At 43.3% G+C, this 23708-nt stretch overlaps 1 protein-coding gene across 3 annotated transcripts in view; it reads left to right on the forward strand.

Annotated features, from left to right (window-relative positions):
- Dicer1 (dicer 1, ribonuclease III) overlaps window positions 1-14749 on the forward strand; it is a 69114-nt gene extending 54365 nt beyond the window's left edge. For 2 of the 3 annotated variants that reach the window (XM_041633151.1, XM_041633152.1), the window contains 6 exons: window positions 2139-2294; window positions 5267-6137; window positions 7656-7924; window positions 9996-10158; window positions 10254-10329; window positions 10652-14749. In XM_041633151.1, the coding sequence (XP_041489085.1) occupies window positions 2139-2294; window positions 5267-6137; window positions 7656-7924; window positions 9996-10158; window positions 10254-10329; window positions 10652-10817 (1701 nt within the window). In that variant the 3' untranslated portion in view covers window positions 10818-14749. Of the gene's footprint in view, window positions 1-2138; window positions 2295-5266; window positions 6138-7594; window positions 7925-9995; window positions 10159-10253; window positions 10330-10651 lie in introns of those variants that run through there. The other variant, XM_041633153.1, reaches the window with a different exon arrangement.
- The last annotated feature ends 8959 nt before the right edge of the window (window positions 14750-23708 follow it).

Raw genomic sequence — 23708 nt, forward strand, 5'->3', positions numbered from 1 at the left:
AGTTTTTTATATAGCCTAGAGAAGTACATGCTTTTGTTTGCTTTTGTTTTACTTTGTTTTGTTTTTTGAGACAGGGTTTCTCTGTAGCTTTGCAGTCTGTCCTGGAACTTGCTCTGAAGACCAGGCTAGCCTTGAACTCACAGAGATCTGCCTGCCTCTGCCTCCCAAGTGCTGGAATTAAAAGTGTGTACCACCACTGCTTGGTTGAGAACTGCATATTTTTATCCCCTTTTGATAGGCAAGAAGGACAGTGAGGCTGGAGAGGCTAACTTATCCAAGAGCACGTTGCAGTAGGGAGCAGATCTGGGATTGAACTAACGGTATAGCAATGGACCTCCTTGCCTGTCACAGTTATGGCAGCTTGCTCTGAGCACCAGACATTTGGATATCTTACAAGCAACACTTAATCTCTGCAGTTCTCTTGCAGTTAGATGTGCCACTATTTTGCAGATGAAGAAACTGATGTCCAGATTGTGGTATTAGCTTGTGTGAGGTTATTCATTAGTCCCGGATATTTAGGAGTATTTCTGAGACTAGGGGCACATACTAGGGGCCTTCCTAGTGAGCTTAAGACAGACCATGAATGCAATGCTCTGGCAACTGTGACAGCTTGCAGATAGTAGATAGTGGCATTGTCAGGTGTTGTAAGAAAGACAGAGTGAGGCATCAGGCAGACTTAGGCATTAGACCTTATGGTACAGGGACTGGAAGAATGCTTAGAAACTAGAATTGAGTCCTGAAGCTCTCGGCTGCTTACAGGAAGATCACAGTTATGAAGGCATTTGAAGTAAGAATACTAGACCCTATTAAGCAAGAAAGAAACTACTTTAACCTTTCAAAACTTTATCCATTCATCTGTTCAGAGCCCTTTGACCTAATTTCTTGCAGAAGTAATTATTGTTTCCTCTGCGTGGTGTTAAGGTGTTCAGGATGCTCTTGCAGACAGAACCTGACCAGGCTCTTGCTCGCCATTCTTAAGACAAGCCTCATGTTCACTGCATAGCCCGTGTCCTTGCTCAAGCTTCCTGTGATCTTCCTCATTGCCACCTGCTGCTTCTGTCTTGAATTTTGCCTCACATCAGGTCCTTAGTTATATCTTTTCCATCCACTGAGCATTTCTTCTGACTTGGAATGTTTTCCCTCTCTGGGCCCTTATTGCCCTCCTCCTCTTGGGGTGCTCTTGTATAGCATGGAAAAGAAAACCAGCATTTATGTCTGTTGGCTCCTTCATAGACAGCTGGTAAGTGCTTTGGCACTGATGTTCCCTGGTAGAGCTGTGTGCCAGTCTGTATGCATGTCAAGGACTGCTTCTCTGTTGCTTTGCCTGCTTTCTACAAGACTGTCTAGCCAGTGCTAATTGTGGGTACATGCTGGCTAAGTAGTACTTGAGTTATATGGATAGGGCTCTTAGAGTGTTCCAATATGTTTTTAGAGACTGGAAATGAGATTGAATGACCCTAGTCTCCAAGTGAAAACTAGACAAAAATGTCATGTTTTAAGTAAATTAGGGATGTGGTAGAGCCATTAGAAAAAGCAAGTGGACTCGAGGAAGGATAATAAAGCTGCCTCAATGATGTACTGTACAACAAATGTTCTTTAGTGCCTTTTACTCTAGTGTCTTGAAATGCTACCCATAACAAAAGAACAGTATTTGAGAATGTTTGGTTTAGAGTTGTATTGGTGCTTAGATTCCAGAGATATAAAGTTGCTTTGTGCAGTGACAGTTCTCATGTTATAACATGATATCCTTCCCTTTACTCATTAAGAATAGCATGACATCTTGAGTTATAATGTGTTGACATCTTCTGCTCTCAATTCCACTTACCATCTTGCATTTCATATTATCAATCTGGGCTTTAAAACTTTGAGATTGAACTTTTTTTGACTTGTTTATAAGGAAGGGAATTTGTATACATTAGATTTTTGTGACTCTTATTTTTTATTGAATATTTATTTGATGACACCAAAGGATATCCAATTCTTGAAAATTTCAAGTTGTTGTTATAAATAGGTAGTAACACTTTTATTTGGTGACCAGTTGTACATTGCAAAGAACATAAGCATAAAATGTAATGGTATGCATGTTTTCCAGCCAAGGCCATTTATGGGTAAACATTTGTGACTCTTTTTTACCGAAGGTCAGCAACTGTAACCTGTATCGCCTTGGCAAGAAGAAGGGGCTGCCCAGCCGCATGGTAGTGTCGATATTTGATCCTCCTGTGAATTGGCTTCCTCCTGGTTATGTGGTAAATCAAGACAAAAGTAACGCAGATAAATGGGAAAAGGATGAAATGGTAAGCACTCAATAAGGAGCTTTTTTGTTTCTGTTGACTGAAGACGTTTTTGTTGTTTCCTTTCTACTGCTGCACTTTGCAATGTAGTAGGTATTTTATGTGTTGGTAGACTGACTGTGACTTTAGAAATAGTGTTGATTTTAGTGGAGTGTAATTTCTATTACCTTTTCCAAAGGGATAAAATTTTTTTATGTTTCCACTTAAAAATAAAATCAGAACCCTCTCAGGTTCCCTGTACTCTCATGTTACAGTGTTTCCGTATTTGTTGAAGTGACTTCACAATGACCTGTAACCTGCAGGCTGTGTCTGGAAGAATTCACTTCAGCGCAAAATAGCTTGTGCAGTGCAGGGCTAGCTTGGCACTATTTCCTCTTGCAGACTGGACACCAGATCACCATATGGGAAGGTTGAAGTACTGTGAATAATTTGTCTTGCCAGAGACTTAAGACTCATCTCTTTAGCAGCTGCAGCTTCCTTTGTCTTGTCCCAAAGGCCACCAGGGGGCAGCTGGGAGGACTCTGTGCCCTGGGCTTGTGACTGGGAAAGAACTGTCTTATACTTCTTTGAAGTTACCATCTGTTCAGGCAACTCTGCTTGCCAGATTTATTTTGTATTGATGATAAATGTACTCCTGTTACTTCATTTTTACTTCAGGCTGATAATGATAACACCATTTCTTTTACAGGTTTCTAAATAGCAGCATCTCCATGTCTTGTTTGGTGCATTTTTATCCCAATAAGTCCTAAGCATCTGTAGTGGCATGTTCTGGGAGGCTGTTCTGATGTAGGCCTGTTTACTGAGTGTATTTGTAACTCAAGTAGGATTTGACTTGTCACAGAAATGCAACTTAGTAAAAGCATTAAGAGAATATTTTAATTCAAGTTAGGTTAGAGGATGACATTTGTTACTAATTTAGAATAAATACACATATACTTACATACATATTTATGTATATACACATATACCTTAGTAGAAAAATGTATTGATTTTGAACCTTAGGAAAAAAAATGCCTCATTTCTGAAAGAAAAAACAAAACAGTCAACAGGTCTTTTCTGTCTATGTATTTGACTCTTCAGGTAACAGGGACACATCAGGGCTTTCCTGAGTTACATGCTACAACATGGACTTCTGGTTCCTGGCCTTTTCTGCTGACTCAGCATGTTGGGTCTTAGTGCACACTAACAATATGGCTCAGGCTTTCATCTTAAGTATACCCCCTCTTTGTGAGGATGAAGAGTACATGGTACCAGGGGTACAAAAGACAGTCCACCATGTTACAGAAACACAACAGTTTACAGAGAAACTTTGCAATCGAAAATCTCAAACTGAATAATTTAAATTTGGCCCATTTTGTCTTAAGATACAAATAATAAAGCTTATGTAGTAGTATGTACTTTTTTTCCACTTGGGATGCAGAGGCAGGTGGATCTCTGAGTTTGAGCCCAGCCCAGTGTGAATTCCAAACCACCTGAGGCTACATAGTGAAATCCTGTCACAAACAAAACAGAAGCAAAATATAGTCAAAGCCTCTCATTTTGTCTTGGAGAAATAGAAAGGTTCTGACAGGTAGTTTGCTGGGGTTTGCCACTGACTGAGTGTTTTGCCTACATGTATGTGTATGCATCTAGTAGATGCTGATACTGTGGAAGCCAGAAGAGGGTGTTGATCACCTGGTGCTGGAGTTACAGATAGTTATGAACTGCCGTGTTGGCACCGGGAACTGAACCCAGGTCCTCTGGAAGAGTAACCAGTGTTCTTAATCTCTGAGCCATCCCTTCAGTCCTGTTGATAGTTTGTTTGCTGTTCTTTATTTTTCAAAAGGATTTTTGGTGTATTTTTTAAAGCAGTGGCCTCTATGTGATTACAGGGCTAGACTCACTGTCATTTTATTTTTTCAGGCAAATACAGAGTTTCATCTTGAGTCTGGTTTAAAATAAAATATACGCCTCTTTTAAAAACACTTGGGAAATAGTTTGAAAGTGTTTTGTCAGAATACTCTGGAAAATTGTCCCAATCAAAGTTGAAGCTTATTGTTCCGTGTTTGCCCCCAAGTAAAGTGGTGGCGGCTCTTCCTGCGAGAGTTGGTGTTTATCGTACAGCAGAAATTGGGTATCTTTTTAGTGTTGCCAAAAGGTTACATCACTGCTGAATTGTAGCCCATTATTAAGGTTGTCATTCACAAATAAGCTTTTGCCAAAGAAATTGGAATTAGCAAAGATTTTTTTGACAGAAATGGGATTGTTATGTTTCATGTTAGCCTAAATTTTCTTCTATTTTGTCAGTCTGCTATGATCTGTTGGCCTTAGTACCACAGCTCAGAATAGAGGGTAAAAAATAATTTCACAAATTTATCCCCTCTTTGAGTGGTCCCATTCATTTTTTTTTAAGCAAAGCAGTTTAATTTTATATTGTAACAAATGTTTCTTGATTTGAAGTGGAAGTAGAGGAAAAAAAAATATTACAAACCCTGCTACAGTTTTTAATGGTAAAGGTTTTAAAAAATAATTTTGTCTGTTTTTTTATTATGCTCATAGTTGAAAAGATAATACTCTTTCTACATCTGGAATTTAATTTTGTTGGTTTGAAAGTCTACCTACCATATTTTCAGACTCTGTCAGCTAAGTGGAAGGCCTCTGATTGCAGAGTTAGGCTACTCAGTTGACATTTTTGCATGGTGGACACAATTTTAATTTTATCCATGTTCAGAATTCTTCACTTACAGATTTATACTGGATAAAGGTCATTTTATAACTTAGAAAACGAACATCCAAAGAGCATGTTTGACTTTGTTTATATGATTAAATAACTTATTTTATGTTAATTGAAAACAAATGGCCATGATTTTTTAAAGTTGCCTTTTAGTATTTGTGGTTGTCATTTGAAATTATCCATAACCCTTGCTTTTATTGAGTTTCAAAACCTTTAAAAAACAGCAGCTCTTTCTCTCCTCCTTTCCTGTTCCCCGTTTCAGACAAAAGACTGTTTGCTGGCTAATGGCAAACTAGGTGAGGACTGTGAGGAGGAGGACCTTACGTGGAGGGCTCCCAAGGAGGAGGCTGAATATGAAGACGACTTCCTGGAGTATGATCAGGAGCACATACAGTTTATAGACAGCATGTTAATGGGGTCAGGAGCCTTTGTGAAGAAAATTTCTCTTTCTCCTTTTACAACCTCTGATTCTGCTTATGAATGGAAAATGCCCAAAAAGTCCTCCTTAGGCAGTATGCCGTTTTCCTCAGACATTGAGGATTTTGACTACAGCTCCTGGGATGCAATGTGCTATCTGGATCCTAGCAAAGCCGTTGAAGAGGATGACTTTGTGGTAGGTTTCTGGAATCCATCAGAAGAAAACTGTGGCGTTGACACAGGGAAGCAGTCCATTTCTTACGACTTGCACACGGAGCAGTGCATTGCTGACAAAAGCATAGCAGATTGTGTGGAGGCCCTGCTGGGCTGTTATTTAACCAGCTGTGGCGAGAGGGCTGCTCAGCTTTTCCTCTGTTCGCTGGGACTGAAGGTACTCCCAGTCATCAAAAGGACCAGCCGGGAAAAGGCCCTGTACCCTGCTCAGGAGAACTTCAGCAGCCAACAAAAGAGCCTTTCAGGGAGCTGTGCTGCCGCTGCAGCCAGCCCACGTTCCTCTGCAGGGAAAGACTTGGAGTACGGCTGCCTGAAGATCCCACCAAGGTGTATGTTTGACCATCCAGATGCAGAGAAAACCCTGAACCACCTGATTTCTGGGTTTGAAAATTTTGAGAAGAAAATCAACTACAGATTCAAGAATAAGGCTTACCTTCTGCAGGCTTTTACACATGCCTCCTACCACTACAACACTATCACTGGTAAGTAGAATTTGTGTGTGGTGCATTGTTCTGGCCACGCACAAATAAGATACATGCATGCACAGTCTTAGCGCTCAGTATGCATGGCCGGGGGAGGAAGTCACATAAAGCAGAGCTCTTTATGTTTCCCGTCTCTGGGGAGTAGGAATGCTTTGTGACTGTGACAGTTGGAGTGGGGCACTATATCCTCTCACACATGGGGTCTCACATGCTGCATGCTTAGAAACTGAAGCCCGGGATTTTGCTGTTTCTCATCTTTTCCTACCTAAGTACCTTTCTTGGGCTTATTCATTGCTGCTTTAACTTCTTGATTTATTTATATAGTTAAGATCTATTTCCACATCTTTTTGTTGTTCCTAGACAAAAAGGCTCCTCTTTTCTAGCCTTTTTAAATCTAAAGATGAGAAGATTAAATAGAACTATTCTAAAGGAAGAACTCGTTATTTCCCATTGTGCTGTGGTTATCTCCTTTATTTGGTAGTTTGCTAATATCTAAGAGAGCAAGTCCCCAGAACCAGTTTGCTTCAGCTTGTGGACCCAGATAAAGTTTTTATTTTGCCTTTTGTGTAAGATTATCAAATATATTAAAGCAAAATAAAGAGCTTATAGCTTGGATAGTAAAAACTCTGTAGTTAATACCGTTTACAAAAAAAAAAAAAATAAACCCTGAAAGTGGAGTTCTAAAATAAAGCTACTTTTCTGTGTGGAGAGGAAAATTCTTTGATGGAAATTGTGAGTCCTGAATTCCAACACGGCTTGGCTCTTCACCCAGTTGGTACCCTGGAACAGGTCACTCTGTCCCAGCCTCGTTTTCTCAGCTCAGTGGATTCTTTTAATGGCTCTGAGGAAATCGGGGCGCTGGTCAGCACTGGTAGCTTTTTCAGTTTGACAAGCAACCCTTTTTGTTTAGGGGTTTTGCTCCGGTACACAGTTCTTCTTTCTGAGTCCCTTGTGTCAGGTTTAGTATGTCTAGTTAGAGTTGAAGAGTCATGTTTCCCTGTTGTTCTTTCATGTGCCATATAACCCTGAAATGCCAAGAAATTAGACACTTAGCACACATTGCAGAGTGTGGATGACACACTGCCTCCATGGCGATGCCCAGAAGGTATTATGCCATGTGTGGCTTTACTGAGATGCCACCATGTTAGAGACTCAGGAGTGATGCCCAGTGCCTGTCTGGCTAATACAGTGCCCAAGGAAAAAGGTGCTATGACTGATTGTGTCTACAAAGTGTCTTTTCCCCCTCCAAAACAAGCATAATATTTGAGCACTTGAAGATTATACGACCCAACTTTTATATAAGAAATATGCTTTTAGTTGCCTTTAAAACTCGACTTCAGGGTGCATTAGCGAGTATGTGTCCAATAATTTCATTGAGGAAGGTAAATGAAAATGTTTCTCGGTAGAAGTCTCAAAAGGAGTCTGGGACTGCAACTTTTTCATCTGCTCCCACGCAGAGTATGCAGAAAGTGCATGTGCTCATGCAGGCTCACCGTTGCACTTTGGATCTCTGCGCAGATTGTTACCAGCGCTTAGAATTCCTGGGAGATGCGATTTTGGACTACCTCATAACCAAGCACCTTTATGAAGACCCACGGCAGCATTCCCCAGGGGTCCTGACTGACCTGCGCTCTGCCCTGGTCAACAACACCATCTTTGCTTCATTGGCTGTGAAGTATGACTACCACAAGTACTTTAAAGCTGTCTCTCCCGAGCTCTTCCATGTCATTGACGACTTTGTGCAGTTTCAACTTGAGAAGAACGAGATGCAAGGGATGGACTCTGAGGTTAGTGCTGTTTAAACTGTGAACTCAGTGCTGAGGGAAGCAGCCAACTTTGAGTTTGGGCAGTTTGAGCTCTGATTCATGGCTGTCCAGAGGGATAGTTACAGGCCAGGGCCAGGTTGCCCAGATGCTGTGTGATCTCCAAGCAGAACTGAGAATGACTTGCCTCACTCAGGTAGGCCTTTGAGATTTGGCTGCCCACTCCATGGACCAAGTGGTCATTCAGGCAAGGAGCCTGGGACTCAGTTACACTTGAGTGAGGCTCCTACGACAGGCATAGAAAGTTGTAGAAGTGCACCTCCTCCCATGCCCCAAAGTGGCCTTTGCTTCTCTGACATCACAGGATGATCTGTTCCTGTCTTTTCTAAATGGGTCAGGAATATTTGGTAGCCTCCCAGGTAAGCCTCACAAATGTACACTTCACATTGTTTGAAATGGCACCTCTTGTTTGTAAACTTTGGGCGCTGGGATATCAGTGCTGCCTTGCTCAAATGTGTGCATGCTGCACTGCTCTGGCTCTGTAGGCAAGGATACCGCACAGCTGCTCGTTCCCCTTTGCACCTGGTGGCCAAGGAACTTCATTCTAGTCCAGGGCTTTATTCTCAGCTTACTGTTTTGACTTTTAAGTTTTACTACATCTTTTGCAATTGAACATAGAGAGTCTACGGTTGAAAACCTCGCAGCCAGGGCAGGGCTTATGCTCCCCACTTTGCCTCTGTTTGCAGTCCCTTCCAGAACTCAGCCAGTAGTGAGGTGATGAGAGGAACCATCCATGTACATTTCTAGTTAAATTCTTTACAGTTACTTAAGCTTTAAGTTTAAGGACTTTACTAAAATTCAGGTTCTGTTTTTATGCCAGTGAGGTGTATTGGCTCTGTTAGTTTTTCTTCATTCTTTTACTGCCCTTTGTCTGTATCAACATGTGTAGAAGTAGCATGCTTGACACACATAGCATCTGGCTTTCCTCACTGAGTTGTTTTTTCTTAAAGAAGTCTTTATCTTTCTGGGCCTTAGCTTTCTTAGCTGTAAAGAGAGAGAATTAAACCTGCCAGTCTGAAATTTTCTTTATATCCCAGAGCCATGGTATATAAGTAATGGGCATCTTAGAGAAGCCAGCTTTTGAATATATTCAATAATTTGTATACAAATTAAAATTTTCCGTTTTTCTTTTCTTCCACAATAATTTGTGCTTTGCTGTTATTTTTAGAAAATACAAGCAAACAAAAAAAAGAAAAGAAAAATAAAATTATGTGGTCCTCATATAGTCAGCTTTACCATTTGGCAATATGCCATTGCTAATGTGTCCAGACTTAATGTACATGGAGATGCTGGTGTGCTGCACACTGAATCTTACCTTTTACTTGATGTGCTGTGCATTTCTGAGTACCAACTGGCATCATGACTTGAGGTACACTCAACTTGAGATGGCTGCTTTCTTTAAATAATCTTTTTGACGGGCCAGTCAAGTAGTGTTAGTTAAGACATTTGAGTATGAGTATGATTCACGGGCTTGTAGATTCAGTTAGTTACATTGTGGCCTTTACATAGGGAAGGTTTTAGTCCGCTGATCCAAGTATATGTTGTGTCAGCTCTGCTACCATAGTGAGTGTATGTTCATGTTTTTGTGACAGGGAACCTGGAGGGAAAGGGCTTCAGAAAGGATTTCTCTGCCCCCAAAGCAGCAGTCTCTAACCTCCTCCCTGCACTGTTGCCCCTGCTGGACACTCAGAGAAAGGTGTTCTAATAAAGGCAGTTGTTTGGTTACAGATGATTTTAAAACAATTAACTTCTAGTTTCTGTGTTAAACTTAAATTCTGTTTTAATTTAGAAGTGTTTTTTCCTTTGCTGGGCATCAGTTACCTGTCACTTTTCTTTCTTTTTTTCCTTTTCTCCCTCCCTCCCTCCCTCCTTCCCTCCCTCCCTCCCTTCCTTCCTTTCTGATAAGGTGGTTTGGGGTTTCCCACTGCCATGAAGTAGGCATGCCATAGGTCCTGGCTCCTCTTGTTAAATATCAAAAGTCAGCTGAGAAAAACCAGTGAGCCATTTTTCCTGACAAGTTTCTTCTCTTCAATAGCTTAGGAGATCCGAGGAGGATGAGGAGAAAGAAGAAGATATCGAAGTCCCCAAGGCCATGGGGGACATTTTTGAGTCTCTCGCTGGTGCCATTTATATGGACAGTGGGATGTCTCTGGAGGTTGTCTGGCAGGTGTACTACCCAATGATGCGGCCGCTAATAGGTACAGTGCTGGCTTTTTTCCCTTGGAGTATGTGGAAACACTGTTTAAAATACTTATAGGGTCTTTGGTCACAAAATCTTTCATTTTGATTATAGAAAAATTTTCTGCAAACGTGCCCCGTTCTCCAGTGAGAGAATTGCTTGAGATGGAACCAGAAACCGCCAAGTTTAGGTAAGAAGGAAATGTGCCTGAAAAACTAATGTAACTAAAAACGAGAGTTCTTAAGAAACCATAACTACTGACTCTGAGAACGTCTGCACAGACGTTCTATGACCCAGTTTCCAGTTTTGGTCTGATTGGCCGCGCTTTTCCTTTTTTTTTTTTCCTAAAGCAAAGCTGAATGAAGGAGGAAAGAGCCTGTGTTGATGGTGCAATAAGCCTGGTGCACAGTCAGCTTATAGGAGGGATGCTCAGCCCGAGAGGGCTAGAGGTGCTGACTGACAATAATAACAAATACCTCTGACTTCTAATTCAAACTGTCTGGTTTTTGCAGCCCAGCGGAGAGAACTTACGATGGGAAGGTCAGAGTCACCGTGGAAGTGGTGGGGAAGGGGAAATTTAAAGGTGTCGGCCGGAGTTATAGGATCGCAAAGTCTGCTGCAGCAAGAAGAGCCCTCCGCAGCCTCAAAGCTAACCAGCCTCAGGTTCCTAACAGCTGAAGCCTCCAGATGTGCAGACAGCAAGATGGTGAACCAAAATCACAGAAACACATCGAAACAATGATTCAGAGTTGACATGGAGCAGAGTATTGAAGGCAGAATTTAAAGTTTGATAACAAGATAGATAACAGAATAAAACATTTAATATGTGTATAAACTTTTTGGAACTAATTGTAGTTTTAGTTTTTTGCGCAAACACAATCTTGTCTTCTTTCCCCACTTCTGCTCTGTTTAAATCACAAGAGTGCTTTAATGCCGGCATTTAGCAAGTTTTGAAATCATTTTGACGGGTTTTTTTGTTGTTGTTGTTGTTTTGGTTTTTGCATTTAATTTCTGTTGACTTTGCTTGGTGTTAAGAGGCCATGGAGCTTGACCCTCTAGAAGTCCCTAGAACTGGGTAGAGTCCTCTGGCCTTGCAGTCCCTCAATACTAGTGCCTATCCTGCAGCAGTTGTCAAGCCCAGCAGGACAGAATAGCTGTGACAGAATCACCAGTGTTGTTGGGTGCAGAGCAGACTCCCGGGCTCTGTTGCACTTAATAGTAAGGGACAGATTTGAGTCAGTGTTGGCCGTTGATGAGTCAAGCCCAGGTTTTCTGAAGCCACATAGTGCTGCATAGAGAGGGTTCTTGCCTTAAAAGTAGAGACTTGATAGTTTTCTTACTTTTTGGTCTTTTGGGAACAGATTGTTTTGCTTTTCCTTTATCTTATTATGCATTAGATGAGATGGGGTGACACAGCTCACTAGGGTACTTGCAATAGAGCGATTGCAGGTAGGATTTCTGTCGCACGTGTATATACACTAAAGACATTCTCAAAGCAGGGTGAGTAGTTTGGAGTTTAAAACATCATTATAGACTGGGCATGTGACTAGGTGCCCAGTTTTCCTCAGACCTTCCTGTCAGGTAGTCCTAGTGGTAGAAATTCTTGCCCAGTTGATTGTTGTTTTAACAAAAGGACCCTGAGACGCAGTACACCTATAGATGCTGCAGGTTTGTAATGGAGCTGAGCCTCATTTAGAGTGGCAGAGCAGCACACCTGCTCCTGTCCATGTTCCGACTGTGCCTGCAGTGTTGCCAGCATCACCAAAGCTGTGCCATTTATGCTTGGGGTCAGCATTGAGGTGGACTGCCAGGACTGACACACCTGGGGTGGAAGTCACTAGTTTCGATAAACTAGGTCATTAGTTCCATCTCAGAATAAAAGGAACTAAAGCTTTTTAGGCATTCCTGGAGCTTCTTGGTAAAGCTGTAGGCACTCTTCATTCACACACCTCAGTTACCCTCCTTTTGCGTGCATTTTCCCAGTTGGTGCTATGTTTATGTATCATGCTTGAAGTTTAATTTTTGCACTGTGACTATAATACCTCTTGATTTCCATTTTTAAAATGCTCTATGGGTTGGTCATGCCCTCCCACCGACATGGTAGAGGTTTGCTGCAATTTGCCCTATTATGCTTGAAGTTTCAGCAGGCTGAGCCAGGGTGGCTCTTACTTCCACACATCCTTCTGAGGCTGATGCTTCATGTAATGCTGCAGTTAGGTTTAAATTACCATTGGTTTTGCTGTGCACCATCCACCCACGAGATACCTGTGTATATGTGTGTGTGTGTGAACACACAGAAGCTGTCGGACCCACTTTCTGAGGAACCTCAAGTGAAGGGGATAGTGAGTTTCCCAGGATCATTTGTTGGCACTAGTCTTAAACTTAAATTGGGATTTAAATTATTAAATGAGTTTTTTTGAGGAAATTAATTTGGGTGACTTGTTTTAAATATTTGATTCTGATTGAGATTGTAGTTATTGATTTGATTTAAAATACTCCCACTCCCCATGCATACACACAATTCTTAATGCAAGACATCATAGCAAGTTCAAACCAGGTGATCTTTTGAATGTTGTTGCTATAACTTTGACAGTTAGATAGTAAGGGAGTGGGGCTTGGGGAGGTGGAGTTTGTTGTCCTATCATAGTCTCTTGGTAATTTATAAACTACCTGATTCTCTGCATTGTGACTCATGCATTTATCCCTGTGTCATGGAATGCTCTTTTATCCTAGCACCAAAATCAGATTGTTTCACAGTTCCGATTCCTGGTGGTAGAAAAATGCCTCAATATATTTTGTGACCATAAGCAGAGTATTTTTTTGTTAATATTAGAAAGTTCAGAGTCGGATATGATTAGATCATCCATTCTCAGGGCTCAGACTTCCTCCACTATTCAGAATGTTTTATCAACAGCAAACTTGGGCTGTTTTCCTTTTTTTTTTCCTTGTTAGATGAACGTACCTGATAATTAATATGACTCACAGTTTGAAGCTTTCTGTGATTCACCCAGAGACCAAGTTGAAAAAATAAAAAGTATGAGTTAGACACATGATGATCAGGAACGCTTCTGGGTTGTGGCGTTTGCCCCCGGTTTCCCTGGTTGAAAGGCTTTGCATTTCAGAGAAAAGTCGCTCTCACCTGGCTTAATGACTTAGTGTTCCTCCTCTGCCGGTGTAGCAGATCTGAGGCGGAGAAGATGGCCAATGCCTGGAACGGCTGGTAAGGTCCACTGAGGAGGCAGCTGCAGAAGGTCTTCCTGCTGCTCCTTTGTGACTTTACAGTCCTAGCCATGCTACGTCTTACGTGGCTCTGTCCTCTGTTCTGCCCATGCTGCACAGGCAAGGACAGTGCTCGGTATGCTCTACCTTCTTCCAGGGTTAATCTAGAGGAAGGGACATGGTTGGGCCTTGCTGCAGTTCTGATTTTCAAATTTGAGAAGATACTGTGATGCCTGCAGCCTTGTCACACACTTGCACAACTTAAATATTATTACGTCTGTGGCGTTTTCTTTTTCTATTTGTAAGGTGAAAGCATGGCAGAAATTTTTGACTGAACACTTAATTATGCTTTTAAAATGTTTTGGTTACATTTCTTTTTTTTTTGTATTATGTGAAATGATTAAATTTAGAATGACCTCTAGCTAGCACTCCTATAATTATCCTTTAAAATACGGATGTTTGTATTTTCCTGACAGTCGCCTGCCCTCAGACGTGCTGTCTAGTTAGCAGGGATTTGAGGCTGCTTTGTTCTGCTCTTCAGTTCCTGTGTGACTGCAGAGCACCGAGAACAGCCAAAAACCCACAACCACCGGGTTTGCTTGTAGGGGCCTGTTGATTTAAAACTATTCCCTGCTCAGTGAAGGCGTCTAATCCTTTTCACAAAGTTACTCTAGCAAACCGAGGCCTTGCACCTTTATTTCATGGACCTGAGCTGAGCCTATATCCTCGTCCTTAGCTGATGTCGTGTCTGCAGGGGTACTCGGGTTTTGTGTGTCTCCTCTGTGCTTGATTTAACGACGTCCAAGAACCTATAGTTCCCACCTGCTGATTACTTTTCTGGAATTTAATTATTTCTCAATAAATTTTGTATTTTATATTGTACACCAGACATTTTAAAGATATGTTTAAGACCAAGAATAGTTAAAATGACTGTAAAAGTTGTGTGTCTGGCATGGAGATCGTGTGCTATCCACTAGCAGGGAAAATGATCACCTCAAACTAACTTGCATATATTAGTTTAATCATTATTTTATTCTTACTCAGTTTTCTTTGAAGAACAACCACAGACAGTTTAAATGTTACAAATGCCCTCAGAATTCACCTCAGCTCTGCTGGTTCTGTAGCAAAAGTGCAGAGGTGAATGGGAAGAACACGGCTGCCTTTGCTGTAAATAAAGGGAAATGACTAAGGTGAAGTCAGACTGACAGTTCTGCTGACAATAAACCATGGCCATCACATGCTGCAGCTTTTTAAAGACATGTAGTTCATGCACATGGCTGTCACTGTAGTTCTGCGGTCAGCACCTTATGGATCACAGTTACCTTTAGTTGTTTGTTTTGTTTTTATTTTTCTTTTTAATAATTGTAGCCAATAAAGTTATGGTCTGTTCACTTTGTGTCTTTTTATCTTTTTTGTTTTAATGTTGTTACTTAATGCAGTGTGAACAAGCAAGTTGTCGCAGTAGTAGTCTTGGAAGGTTGTCCTCCCATAGGGAAGCCCATGAGTTGTGTATTTTAATAAGATTGTGTTCAAGTTGCGCTTCATGTTCTGAGAAATGGCATAATTGTCTTTTAATACCTTATAATAGTGGTGTTCTCTGCTGAGGTCCTACCATGCTGATTGATGTGTTCCAACTCTTGGATTGTCTGTGATGTATTTGACATGTTCCTTATTGGGTTTGATAATTCTGGAACAAAGTGGACAGAATGTTCACTTCCAGATCCTTAGAACACATTTCCAGCATTGTTGGTTAAGTGAAAAGTTTATTAGTTTAAGTTTTTGACATTTTGAAAGGTGCTAACATGAAGAGGGATCACCAGACTGAGAAGAGCTAAAGTGGATAAGATGTAGTTTCTTTTCAGATTTCTTAGAACATTTTACCAGCAGTTAGCATGTTCATGCCCTTACCACTTTCACAGGGTAGCATTCTAAGTACACACTCACATGTTCCTTTATAGTAAAAACGAACAGCAATTTGGGATATTCTGTCAGGGCTGCTTGTTTATTTTTGTTTCTTTGTAATTTGTAAAGTACAGTCAACCAGTAATCGCTTATGTGTACATCGTGTGTGTGTGTGTGTGTGTGTGTGTGTGTGTGTGTACACCTAGAGAGCCACCTATCCTTCTCCAGGCTTCTTCAGTGAAGTTAATGTCATAAGCATTTTAGAAAAGTTCCTCAATAGCTGCTCCTTGGCAGATCTTTGTGCTATACCTGGTTCTTGCTGATAGAAAGGAAGCCATAATTCCTACCTTTTGAACATATGGGCATGCACGTATCAGGTTCTAAATTCTCAAGTCTAGAAAGCGCAGAATCAACTTGTAGAATTGATACAAAACCGGACAAGCTGAGTAGCTTCCGTCCCACTAATGTGAGCATCTGTAGGCTTCTCTCATCTGCCAGGGAACCTGTAATGGGCTCTGTGGAATACGTGGGGAATTCTTTGAACTGCCCTGGGATCATCAGTCCTGCAGTGGAGCCTGCATTGGCCTCAAGGACTTCAGCTAAGGGCTCAAGGGCCTGTGATGAGCAAGATGTAGAGAAGGACTGGGTATCAGGCCTGTGCTAAAGTCCATGTTTCCACTCTTCCCCAAGGATCATAAAGGCAGCTTCAGGGGGCTGGGTAGGGTGGGGTTGTTCAGGTGGCCACCTGGCTTGCCTACCTTTAGGGTAAAGATGGAGTTCTGTGAAGTCCTGGCCATCAGGCTCGATGTGTCCAGAAATCCCTCCCAGATGGGCTGAAGAAGCCTGGAGAAGGGACCAGGGAGCTTGAGCTTGCACTAAGTATTGTCTGGGTCTGAATCCCCTGAAGTAAATCTGTCAAGGATCCTGACTAAGGGCTCAGTAATGCAGGCAGGACGGCATAGGTTGGTCGACATGGGAGAGGAGTAGAGACAGTGGTCCCTTCCACTTAGAGAGTGAGCAACACTGGCTTCTGCTCCAACAAAGGCATGCATGTGTATATACACTCACAGCAAAAGTAGGGTATGCCCGTGATGGCGTTCTCGCCCTGTAGAATGAACAGCATTTGTTCTGGGTCTGGTAACTCAGCTTCTCGTGATAGAAGTTGGGATTGGTGATGTGTGGCATATAAAGAGCAGAATCTGGCTAGAAAGTCGCTAGCTGGTGAAGTGAGGCTGTTGACATCTCCAAATATTTCTGGCATTTCTGAGAAACTAATTTTGGTGAGCTGCTCACTCAGCGTTCCCTGTTTGTCTTGCCTACATCCTCACTTCCCGCGGCCTGTAAGTCTGCTCTGTGGAGTGGAGATGAGTGGATTCTAGAGACAGCCACAGATGTGATATGGCATGAGTTAAAAGTGTGCTGCTTTGTTAATGACATTTGGGCGTTGTGAGTGAAGTGTGTTCTTTGCAGGACTTTTCGAGTTTTATTTATGCCTGAGTGTGCTGAGTGTCAGAGAGCTACGTTTCTCTTCTTTGACCACAAACACCTTCACAATTGCATCCTGAGTAGTGTTCAGGGCATGTCCAGGCAAGGTCATACACAACTCTGAAGTAGTTTGGGACCCCACCTTGGTACTTTCCCACCAGAAAGTGGCCTGCTGCCCTGAAATTGGGCTAGAAGGGGACCCATTTCTGGTGCAGAGGTTCTACTGAATCAGGTTTATATAAAAACCAGTCTCTGCTTCTCCACGCTGGCCCCTGATTGTCACAGGGAAGACTGTGACTGTGACCCATGAAGGCTGTTCCTGTTGGAGGAATTGCACCTGACCCAGCTCAGCTTCCAGGAGCCCCATATATGTCCTGCCAGCCCTAACTGTGACTTCAGACCCTGCCATCCCTCCCCAAGCCCCAGCTGCAACTCTGGGTGCAGCCTCCTGCGCTCAGCCCCTCTTCTGCTGGGGCCACTGCTCTGGGCTCACATCAACACCTCGCACCCCAGTGGCACCATCTCATCACATATCCGATCCACTGGAGTGCCAAGAACGTGTCAGCCACCCCATGTTCTAGGCTTCAAGCTGTGTGCAGGTGAAAGGCAGTGTTGTCCTCGTTCAACTGTCTCCATCTCCTCTGAATGGTTCCTGGGGAACCAGGGCCACCAACAGAGTGAAGGGCAGGACAGTTCCCAATTTGCTAGTTTTTTAAAACTCTGATTTTGCTCAAAGAAGTGAGAACTAGGCCCTTCTAAGTATTAGTGCATCACAGGATTAGGGGAAGAGTAGGGCCTGCTGGCCAGTTGGACACAAACGAGATGTGTAGAAATGAGAGGAGCCAGTAGAGAACTGTCTCGAAAATCTTGACTCGCTCTTAAAGCTTTGGTTGGGATGGATACTGCATATTGTAGCTGGTGTGTCTCCTTTTCACTTTGGCTGCACAGTTCACTTCTTCAAAGCCCTGGAGAAGCAGCAATGAATAACATGGTCCTGACCTGGTCAGGGGCAGTTATGCCCTGTGGGAAAACAAGCTCTAGCCAAATCAATAGATACTACTGTATAGGAACAAAGCAGTCTCATGGGTAGTCACTTCTCGCTCTCCTGCCTCCACTCTGCTGTGTAGCAACGTCTGGGCTGTTGTTCTCTTGCTGTGGATCCTTTGGGCCAATTGATCTGGGCAGCAAACACGCACAAAGGCTTCTATTGGTCTCAGATGTACTGATGAAACAGTTACTGAAGTAGGCTAGGGAAGTGGCCAGGACAAGTGGAGCAGTCCTGAGGCAGGCAGGCTGTGTCCCTCAGGCACTGCTGCGAACTTCACACTTCCTTTCGCCGATCTGTCCCATGGGAGTATTTGTGAAGCGGGTACCGCCCAAGTCGGTGCCCTCTCTGTGCAGCTTGTGGTGACAGCAAGCCTGGCTCTCCAGGTTTCAAAGGTATTGTGCTGTTCTGCCTCAAGCAGTAGAGGCAAAAGGCACACTAGAAAAGAGTGTGAGCTTTCTGGTTGTTGTTGTTTGTTTTGGTTTTAGTTTTTTTTTTTGTTGTTGTTGTTGTTTTGCTTGAAAGCTGTAAGGTCACTTTGGATTTTCCTTGATGGTTAAGTTTATATGGGAGTGTGCTTGTGTGTACATGAGCATGTGTGTGGAGGCCATTCTTCAGGCACTGTCTACCTATTTTGAAACAATATCCCTCCCAGGCCTGGAATTTGCTGGGTAGTTATTAGCCGGTCGGCTGATCGACAAGCCCCTGCCTCCACTTCCCCAGCACTGGGATCTTAAGTGTTTTACATGGGTTCTGGGGATTCAACTCAGGTCCCTAAGTTGCACGGTAAGCACTTACTAACAGAGCCTTCTCCACAGCCCTTGGTGGTTAGTTTTTAAATTCTATTCACCTATTCTGGTATGAAGGGCTGAGTCAGTCTCTCCAACAAGCTAGGATGCCAGTTTGTGGTCTGGTTAGAAATAGAAGATGGAGTCTGTCCAGACCTGGAGCTTTCAGAGACCGCTGGTGTTAACAAAGGGGAGCTGCTGATAACCAGTCGCCATCTCTGGGTGTCTAGAGTACCTGAGATTCACACATGTCTCAGGACATCTGAACTTTAACCATCGAGAGAGAGAGAGAGAGAGAGAGAGAGAGAGAGAGAGAGAGAGAGGAGCATGGAAATCATGCCTGGAGGAGCCTTGCTCTGCTACTCTTCAGCCAGGTTCTGGCTCTCTTGGGGTTCTGTCTCCTTGCCTGTACAGTGGAGTTGGCCCAGCAGACACTTAGAGTTGATAAGGACTGATTGGGGAGGGTACAGTACCAGAAGACTGGAGCACAAGGACGATCCATTCAAGGTGTCTTAGTCAATCTTCTCTTGCGGTGAAGAGACAACTCTTTTAAAGGAACACATTTCATTGGCGCTGGCTTATAGTTCAGAGGTTTAGTGCATTGTCACTGTGGCAGGAAACACGGTGGCATGCAGCCAGACGTGGTGCTGAGGAAGTAGCTTGAGAATTCTACGTCCTGATCTGAAGGTAGCAGGGAGAAAGAGACAGTGGGCTTGACTTGAACATTGAAATCCCAAAGCCTATCCCCAGTGATACATTTCCTCCAACAAGGCCACACCTAATTTTTTCTCAAGTAGCCCCAGTCCCTAATGAGCAAACTTTCAAGTCTATGAGCCTATGGGGGCCATTCCTATTTAATCACAAGGGGGAAGACGTGGTGTGTTCTGAGGGACAAACAGTTCTTGACACAGAGAACTTCACACGGAAGTTAATGACCCAGTGACAGGTATCATCTTTTCAGGAGACTCTGTGCTATGCTTATTGTTAATTGTTATCTTGTCAGAATGCAGAATCGCCTGGAAAGTGGGCCCGAAGGCATGCCTGCAAGGAATTCCATCAGTTGTTAGGAAAAGACCCATTTTAACTGTGAGTGGGACCATTTCTTGATTATAGGGGTTCAGAATGAATAATAGGGGAAGCGAGCTAAGCACCAGCATGCGGACATCTGTCTTCTGTGTCTTGACTATGGACGCCTTGTGGCCTGCTGCTTCAGGCTCCTTCCTGCCATGCTGGACTGCACACTTGAACTGAGAGCCAGAAACAAGTCCTTTACCTGTGAGCTGCTTTTTCTCAAGGTATTTTATCACAGCGAAAAGAACAAATCGCAGCACTTATTCTTTTAAAGGGAAGGCTGCGCACACTCTGAAGATGCCAGCCAGGCATGATAGAATAAATAACTGACTTTTTTTTTTTCTGGCAGGATTGGGGGTTGAGTCTGTGGCCTTATCCATGCTTGCTAGGCAAGAGCTCTGCCAGTGAGCTGCAACACAGCTCGATACCCTCAATAACTGGTGAAGGATTAGTTAAAGGTGCTTGATCACTGAAAGTCTTTAAAATTAATTTCCACATTTCAACCTGAAGTTGTGTGGGCAGTTACACATCCCTACAGCTCTGAGGATGGGCTGCGTCTTTCTAAACAACAATCAAAATCTGGGTTTCCATGGGGAAATCTTTCTCCTGCTTGCCGCTCTGGGCTCCCAGATGTAGGATGACCGCCGCCAGATCAGTGATTAACAACACAGCTGGAATCTCTGGGTATAGCCTCCAGCACTTGCCATTAGAATAAGTTTTCCTGAAGAGCGCATGGGATAGCCAACTGGGGACAGCTACGAGCTGATACTAAGCAGGCAGGAGGGGTCCTGTCCCCATAGCTGTCTTGATCCTCTCTGTTCTGTGGATGGAACTTTTCTGATGGCACTGTTTAGAAAAGACAACTCAGCCAGACACTTAACATTTGACACCACTGGAACATGAGGGGGCAGTCCATGAGGGCTGCCCCTCGGTGGCCTGGGACACGTGCCTGTTAGGGATAACCTTCAGTGCCCCTCCTCTTCTGCATGGCCCAGATCTTGGTGCCATTTCTGCGTTGTGTCCACACCACTCCCATTTCTAGGTAGGTATGTCACACCCCAGCATAGCAGCAGAACCTCATAATGAGGGTTTTGAGCACCTCGCTATGAATCATGACAAGGGTACCCGGTGAAGGGCCGAAGGTATTTGAGATCCTCTGGGACCAAGTGTGAGCTATTACCAAAACGAGACTCCACTTAATAGGGGATAAATCTTGATATTGTTAAGTTTAATATAGTTTGATGGTTGTAAATCCAGAGACTCTACCTTAGGAATTTGCTGTGTGTTACTTTTATGAAATATTTGGTCAGGTGTTTTTTTAAAGGTACAGCTTTTCTCCTAAGTGCTAATTTCTGTGGGCTTAACAAGAGAATTTTATACTGATGTCAAGCACGCTGCCTGTTCGGGGCCCTTTAAAAGGAAAAGGTATTTGTTTTAGAGAACACAGTGACAGCCAAATCAAGAAGTAGATTATTTATATAAATGTCTTTAAGAACAGGAGGCCTTAAAGCAATGTAATGTTTAGATTGCCATATGAGGAGGGAGTCCACACGTGAGGCTGAGAAGCAGCTTTAGTGTGTTAGCTGGTCAGGACTGGGTGTTCATTCCTCCACGCGTGTTCATTTTCTGTTGCCACATAACAAGTCCCCATGCTTACTGGCTCATAAGACATATCTTAGCTCACACCCTCTCTGTTCTGGAGTCCCAGCTCAGCCTAGCTAGGGTCTTCCTGGAGTTCCCAAGGCTGTAGTCAAGTTTCCCCTGTAGCGTTGGGCTCACACAGGCTCGGTCTTCATTCGTGCTCCGTGACTGCTGGTAGTGTCCACCATCTTGTAGATGCAAGTACCTGGTTGCTAGCTGCCCACAAGCACCCGCCTATCCCCCACCCCAATTTCATGGCTATCTTCTTAGGAAGGTCTGGATTGGCTTCTAAAGGGTCTGCTCCAGCACCTAGGTCATCTTTGTCTCCATGAACTCAGTCCATTGAATGGGGAACCCTTGTTACTGATGCATACCCTCGCATCTTTGCCATAGAAGGTAGGCCAGCCACAACAGCAGGCAGGCATCACTTTCCCGGGCCCCACCCACACTCACAGGCAGGGTGTCAGATGAGGTGCCTGCCATCCGCTCACTGCACCATGGAGTGAAGCTGAGGACCTCTGTGAGCTTCGCTTCTGAAGGAACCCCAGCTACATACCGTTTCAGAAGAGGGTCATCACCAGTTCCAGTGAAATTTTAGGCTTAGATTATGTACCCTAGGCAGGCAGGTGATACCAGGGTGAGAGACTGCAATGTGGGAACCGTCACTAAGGCCTCATTCTGTGTCCGCTCAAAATACACTGAACATGGAGAATCCGTGTGAACCGGCACAGGTTCGCTGCTCCTTGGATCCAAGTGCCCAATGAATAGACTGAAGTCTCTGAGTGCTCACTGTTAATGACAGTCTTCCCTGATCCTTATATCTCAGAGCAGTCAGAGCCGTTGTCTTTGGATTAGGAATGGATGTTACTTTGACATTCCACAGTTCCAAGATCAGAAAGCCACTGTCGCCCCTGGTCTTTACATGTGATAATTAGTTTGGTCATGTTGACATGATCTAGAATCACCCAGGGAGAAGGACTTCTGAGAATGTTTTTGAGGGATTATCTTAATGACATTAATCAGTGTGAGAAGTCTCACCCACTCTGGGTGGCACCATTCCCTACGTGTGGAATTCTGATCTATAAGAGTGGAGAAAGCCAGCTGAGCACTGGCGTGCATGCATTAATTAGTTCGTTGTTCTTTGCTTCTTGCCTAGTGTGAGACTGGCTGCTTCAAGTTATGGTTGCTGTGACTCCCCGTAAGTGATGGGCAGCAGCCTGTAACTAGGCTAAAATAAACCTTGTCTCCCTAAGTTCTTCTGAGTGATGGACGGCAGCCTGGAACTACAGGCTAAAATAAACCTTTGCTCCCTAAGTTGCTTTGGTTGTGGTATTCTATCACATCAATGGAAACTAAACTAAGATGCATATCCAAAACTAGTATCCTTTGGGGGGACAGTGTGCTCATCTACCCTGATTCTCCACCTTACACTCGTCCAACTGATCACTTTCCATTTCCCAATTAACATAGAACCTACTTGTAGTCAGATAGGACACGACAATTTATTTTTTCAATAGGTACTGTGGGTCAGTGGAAAGTAACCAGTCAAACCCTATGTCCTAGCAGCCAAGGAGGATGCTGTGCTGTTGTGATTCCAAAGACAAGGAAGTGGGGAGGGACAGGAACATTCATCTATGAGAAAGTGTTTTTAACATCAGCAAACGTGTTGCAATGCCATTAAGAAAGTTTTTGTTAGGGACACATTCAACTTGAGGTTTTTAATTTGTTTGAAGTATTTTGCTAAAACAGAATTATGCTGGAGTTTATATAAAAGCAGAAAAAGACATGAAAAGTTTTAACTTAAGCAGCAAAATATAGAGGCTAATCTTATTTAAAAGTAATATGTATGTCTTGATTGAATGCCCAGATACGCTCAACTGGGACTTTTTAGTGGGATCGGGTCTGAGCTGTTACACTGAGTTATACCAAGAAGGTTTCCTTGGGCTTATATTGCCAGACCCGAAATACTCTCGTGGCTGCATTTAATAACGAATTGAAAGTCTTGAGTAAGGGGATATGATTTTTTATGACAGAAGGAATGCAAATAACTCTTAGTCTCATTGCCTTGACCGGGTTTGGTTTGATTTGACGGAGTTTCATAATGACTTGTAACCTGTGATGACAATATGCAGGCCCGCACAACGTCATTTAAGTCATTCATTCTGCGTGCTGTAAAAACAAAGAGATGGCAAATAAATACCCAGGACGTTCATTGTTTGTCAGAGAGCCCAAGCCAAGAGTTTTCAGTGACCTTTTAAAATATGGTCCCAGGCTAGTACTAAAATGTCTGTCACTCAACACACACACTTGCACGCTGTGGCCTTTTAACCCATGCAGCTTGTGTTTTTCTCTTTCAAACGGGCGTATGAATTTCCAATCAGCTGCAGCGACTTGGGCTTTTGCATGGGAGGATTACTG

The sequence above is a fragment of the Microtus oregoni genome, unplaced genomic scaffold (genome assembly GCF_018167655.1).
Source record: "Microtus oregoni isolate MIOR12 unplaced genomic scaffold, Mior012 000043F_ref0000047, whole genome shotgun sequence".
In the NCBI taxonomy this organism is placed as follows: Eukaryota; Metazoa; Chordata; class Mammalia; order Rodentia; family Cricetidae; genus Microtus; species Microtus oregoni.